The sequence below is a fragment of the Accipiter gentilis genome, chromosome 5 (genome assembly GCF_929443795.1).
Source record: "Accipiter gentilis chromosome 5, bAccGen1.1, whole genome shotgun sequence".
NCBI classification, from domain to species: domain Eukaryota; kingdom Metazoa; phylum Chordata; class Aves; order Accipitriformes; family Accipitridae; genus Astur; species Astur gentilis.
Window position 1 is genome coordinate 30,997,967 of NC_064884.1, and position 6,000 is coordinate 31,003,966.

A 6,000-nucleotide genomic window follows, 5' to 3' on the forward strand; every position below is an offset into this window, starting at 1 on the left:
ACCGCCCCCCCCCCCCCCCACCCCCAGCATCCTACCTTTAAAGGGCTGTAGGGGAAGAGGAATGCTTTTCAGTGGCTGCTTCTCCTACTCTAACCAATCCCAGGGAACTGTGCTGGGTAACAGCTCCACCTTCTACAGACATCCACAGAGCTCCCTCATCTTATAGGTCTTACTTATCATTAGTAAATTCCAGTTCATCACTCCTCAAAATTTGAGCTTCAGCACCAGTAATATTTGGATGATGCTTTGCTTTACTTCTCCCTTAGCAAACAATGAAACCAACATTCTCCCCATTCTATCCCTGTCTCACCATATAGACGACCATTAGTCAGGTGAAACTGAACCCAAGTAGGATGGGCAATTTATACCTTCTAGTGCACCCTCCACCTAGTGCAGGTGTTTACTCCTCAGACATAATATTTGTTCAATGCTTCATGCTCTTTGTAGATTCCATGTTGGCAACAGATGGTCAAACAGATATGGCACATGTCTGCCTCTGCTTGGACAAGGAATCATGTTTCAGCCTATTGCTCCTTGCAATGCCCCTGAGATTCCTAGGCAACTTTAATGCTGTGAGCCATAGAAAGGGCTAACACCGAAATTCCTGGAAAAGTTCCACTTAACGAGAGCAGAAATATACCATCTGTTCGGTGGCACAATTTTGCTGTAAACAATTAAAAAATCCTGCAGTTCCCCACCTCCCACTCCCACCAAAAACATTAAGTTCTTTCTTAGAGTTTTCCAAGTCCTCCATGACATTGGCCAAAACTAAGAAGAAGAACCTTTTAGAAACATGACCTCTTGTGACAACTGTGCTTGACCAGAATTATTGAGTTGTTAAGAAACATGGAAGACTCATTAGCATGAGAAATATACAATATTCCCAGGAAATTGATCTAAATTTCAGCAGCCACTTCTACAAGAGGTGATAATGATGCCTAGTTCATGCTAGGGCCTGAACTAAATGCAAAGTCCATTTTTTAACTTAGCTTTCCTCTGGTAATTTCTTGACAATAGTAACAAGTCTGTAGTGAAAACAAGTGTATTACTCCTACACAATAGCAGCAGAATTAGTAGAGATGATGGTTTTGTTTTTAAATGCATCTAGGAAGTACTCAGCATGGTAATGTGTGGAGCTGAGAGACTGTAAATGCCCATGAAAATCAGGATTTGTTTTCTTGGCACTGGGAGCTGTGCAGCTCACTTAGTTCAGTGCTTCACCTGAGCTGATCCACTTTCTGCACCTGCCTCTACCTGAGGAGAAGAGTCAAAACACTCCGGGTTTTACACCTGCCAAGCTGGTACATCCGCTGTCTTTCCCATCAACAGCAGAATGCTCTGGACTTACTTAAGGTGCATGTAATTGCTAGTATTTATTGTCAAACTCTGTTATGGTACACTTTGCTCCTTTTCCTAAACTCCAACACAACCTTAAAATCGTGACTGTCACTTCAGGATATGCAATGAAGGAAGTGCAGGGTGAGACATTTAAAGGCTGAGAAGAAGTTTAGGAATCTAAGACCTGCTTGTAAAAGTGACTGAGGCACTTAGGCTGAGGCCAGTAAAGACAGGTATTTAATCCCGACTCGTTTCAAACATTCCATCTCAAGAAACTGAACTCCTTTGAGGTCTTGGGCACTTTTGGAAGTACTTTTTACAATTCTAGTAATATTGTGAACTCTTGATTACTCCTCTCTCCTCTCCTCTCCTCTCCTCTCCTCTCCTCTCCTCTCCTCTCCTCTCCTCTCCTCTCCTCTCCTCTCCTCTCTTCTCCTCTCCTCTCCTCTCCTCTCCTCTCCTCCTCCCATTTGATAATTACACAGTTTCCTTTCCCTCATTAATACTTCTATCTTTCACAGCAAAGCAGTGTTATTGCTTTCTCCTCTTACTTGCGGTATATGTTGTTGACTCTGAAATTATTACCTTGTAAATTTGCCTTTAGGCTACTCACATAGCCCTACATTATGATGACAAGATGGATGTAATTACTGGTTTGAGACAGAAGACCTGCTATGGAAGGCCAAACTGGGACAATGAGTTCAAGCAACTAGCCGAAAACCATCCTAGGTAAGGCAGGTTAGCTTCTAACCTTGTTAGGTAACTCTTCTCTCAGCATAAACAGTGGGAGAAGGGGAGGACAAACCTCTCTAAATGACCCTTTTAAAATAATTTAGGGTTTTTTTGCTGTGTGGAAAGAAGATTTATGCTTAATGAAGCTTTTAATGAAGAAATCTCGGAAAGAGAATGCCAATAAAATCTAATTTTTGGACAAGAAAATCTAATATTTAGAAGTATTTCAATATCCTGGCCTTTGTCCAGATATAATTGAAACACACAATCCAATTACTGTTCTGCACAAAGGACAAAGTAGCATTAATTTCCCTTGAAGATGGTTATTAAAGAGATAAACTGTGATTTTTTTCTTATGATGTCAAGGATATGTTTGTTCCCCTAACATATTTGGCTACTCTTGCAAGACTATGCTGTTCTGTTATTAGTTCATCTCTGCTGGCAAAGACAGTTCATTTGAACTTGGTGGATTCGCTAGTGGTCTGAGAAAAGCTTCTTTGTTCCTGAAAGCCTTTGAAGCAAGAATTTGAAATATTTTGTGTTCAGAAGTAGAAAATTCCAGAATCTTTGTGACTCTCTATGGTTTCCAAACATTTACCTGCTAATGCAAAATAAAGGCTTGCACTTGGGAGACAGAGATACAAAATGAAAAAGAAGAAAACTTTTTTTTTAAAGATGAAAAAGTCACAAGAAAAAGCTGAAAGGGAGGAGATCAAAGAGAATACAGTAAGCTACAAGAATACCATAAAATTGCAAAAATAACAGTAATAGAGAAACCACTTGATGGAGGTCAAAATAAATACAATCAGGAAATATGAAAGATTAAAAATAGAATAAGGCCAAGAGTAGAAAATATGATTTTTGAAAGACCTTTTATAGGGGTTCTACTGCATAAACAGAGCTTTTAAAGTTATAGTTGAAACATTACTTTTTGTTACTTTTGTTAAGTACAACTGAGAAAAATCTGGTTTTCTGATGCTCAGGGAGTGAGATGGACATTAACTTTCTACACTGGATCTTGTGGTATTTCCTTAGAAATCCAGTGCTAAAGTGACAGAAAAATCTGCATTTGCTCCTGAATCTAGATGCCCATGTTCATGGTCAATGATGAACCTTTTAAAGAAAACCTCACATGAAAAAAGGATTCCTTATGAGAAAAAAAATACCCTACCTTTTTTTTGCCCTGAGTTACAGAAGGTTCAAGAGGCAAAGAAACTCAAGAGTTTCTATTGTGTGATGGAACAACCAGCTTTTACAAATTGATTAAATTTTGGGTCCCTACACCTAGGTCCATGGAGGTTCCCTTGGCTGCAACAGTGTCTTGTAGCGGATCAGCAGGAATATACCACTCCAGGTTAAACCTCGTGCAATCAAGCACCAGAACAATATGGGCACTACTTCTGGGGACTATGGCTTGGGCACCAAAATCAGAAGTTTAGTGAAAAACAAAAGTTTACAGGAGCAAACTTTTTGAAACTCATGCTTTCATTGCACAGTCACTTGCACTGTGTTTACATTGATTGAGCTTTCCCCAGTAGCACAGTACGTGTGTGTATCTGTGTGTACATATATATGTTTTAAAGCTATATGTGCTGTGTACTTAGAAGCAAGCCCTTTAAGGCACTTTGCAGCAAGTAACCAGGTTTCCAGCTCCCTGTAACAGACTCCTGCAGTTATGAACACAATTATTTGTTACATTGGCCATGTTCTTATTTTATAAGAACTACCTATTTACAAATTTTGTTATTAAATCAGCCATTTAAAAATGGCCCATAGGCAGAAAAGTGTTAAAATGAGGAAAAGAATTTAAAAAAAAAAGATGAAAACTCAGAAGTAACTGAGAATTTTGTGTATTTTTTAGAAAAAAAAATTAACTCAGCTGGAGAAAAAGCATTGAAAATTTTCAGCCCAAGCAGTGTGTTTGCTTCTCTGATTAAAAAAACCTATGAAGATTAAAACCAAAGAACTACCATTTAAGTTTGTGACCTCTAATATAGCAATTCAAATAAATAATGCAGTAAGACATAATAAACACTAAAGTATTAAAATAATTATACTATAATGATTTGTGACAGTAACACAATTTTTTTCAAATGCATTTCTCAAAAAGCCATTTCAAAAGATGCAAAGCCTGAGGCAGTCAAAAGGTACAGTTTATCCATTTACTCTGCTACTCTCATGTTTTTTGTTGTTATTGCGATTACAGCAACAGTATTGGAGTATTCTTCTGTGGACCCAAGACTCTCTCTAAGACCCTTCAAAAGACATGCAACTCATATTCATCAGTTGATCCAAGAGGAGTTCAGTTTCACTATAACAAAGAAAGTTTCTAGGCTGTACTTCTTAACTATATAATAGGTATTACCAAATTGTGTGGTTTTTCCTTACCTTCTCCTGTCCTCTACTCATTCTGCAGCATTCAGGCCAGATATTAGGAGTTGTAAACTGAAGTAGGTGCATTGACTTCAGCAGAAAAATGCCATCCTATGTCAACTAAAAAATTGGACTGCATCCTTAGCCTTTCCTTCAGAGAACTGAAGGGCCAATTCTCCATTGCTTACTTAACGATGCTGTGAATCCATCTACACCTGTGTGAAAACCAGCACAAACCACTAACCTTTGAAGAAAAAGGCGTGAGTAAAATGGACATTTAGAACTGTACCTCACTATTGTGTATGATCAAACTACTACCACAGGCAATACTCACATTCCTGCTGTTTAAATCATGCCCAGACATTCAAAGCATTTTCCTTCCTGGTGTTCCGATTTTGCACTTCTTATAACCTCCCACTATGCAAACATCCACATCCACATCACCTTTTGTGCTGTAGCAATACTCTTTATATACACACTGTCCAACAAACTCCTGTTGCCCTACCAAACTACGCACCATTTAAACCTGGCATTTCTGCAGCGATGTTGGCTGTGCATGCCATAAGCTAGTATGTTCTGAGGGTTGATATGTTAAGCAGAGTCCAGAAATTTTTGCACTCAGCAAATGGATCTCCTGAGACAGGCAACTGAAGCTGTGGAAAAAAGTTTCAGGTGCCTTTTAAATGTCACACAGCTTCATGGGCACTGAAGAGTGTGCTTTAAAAGATACAAGATACATAACAGAGTTACTGAGTTGGGAAGGCACCCCTAGGGATCATCTACTCCAAACCCCTTGCTCAGAGATTCTGTGAAGACAGGAGCGACATTTGCATTCCTCCAGTCCTCAGGAACCTCCTCCCATGACCATGACCATTCAAAGATTATGACGAATGGCCAGCTCCCTCAGCACTTGTGGGTGCATCCCATCAGTTCCCATGGACTTGTTTAAAAGCTCCCTAATTTGATCCTCCTTCACTGAGGGTAAGTCTGAATTGCTTCAGATTTTCCCACTTGCCTCAGAAGCCTGGGATCTCTAAAGGTCAGCCTTACCTGTAAAACTGAGGTAAAAAAGGCACTGAGTACCTTTATCTTCTCCATGCCCTTGGGCCCCAGGTTCCCCACCCCATTCAGCAGCGGACCAATATTTTCCTAGTCTTCCTTTTGCTGTTCATGGATGCATAGCACTCTTCTTGCTCTTCACTTGTCTCACCAGATTCAACTCCCAATGGGCTTTGGCTTCCCTAACCTCACCCCTGCACACTCAGCGTCTCTATATTCCTCCTGCATCACCTGCCCCTTCTTCCACCTATTGTATGCCTCCTTTTGTGCTTGAGTTTTGTTAGGAGGGATTTGTTCATCCATGCAGGCCTCCTACCACCTTTGCTTGACTTACTCCACAGATAGAGGGATCATTTTTGAACTTGGAGGAGGCGATTCTTGAAAATCATTTAGTTCTCCTCGGCTCCTCTTCTCTCTAGGCCCATATTGCATGGGATCCTTCCAAGCATGGAATTCCTCCTGTGTCCTCCCCATGCCACGTGTGTTAGTGTACAGGCA

General features: G+C 40.1%; 1 protein-coding gene across 1 annotated transcript in view; it reads left to right on the forward strand.

Annotated features, from left to right (window-relative positions):
* The window catches only part of NOX3 (NADPH oxidase 3), a 39,488-nt gene extending 35,085 nt beyond the window's left edge, over positions 1-4,403 (forward strand). Inside the window, exons 12-13 of the mRNA XM_049801211.1 lie at positions 1,943-2,067; positions 4,277-4,403. Coding sequence (XP_049657168.1) covers positions 1,943-2,067; positions 4,277-4,403 — 252 coding nt within the window. The remainder of the gene's footprint in view (positions 1-1,942; positions 2,068-4,276) is intronic.
* Positions 4,404-6,000: the final 1,597 nt, after the last annotated feature.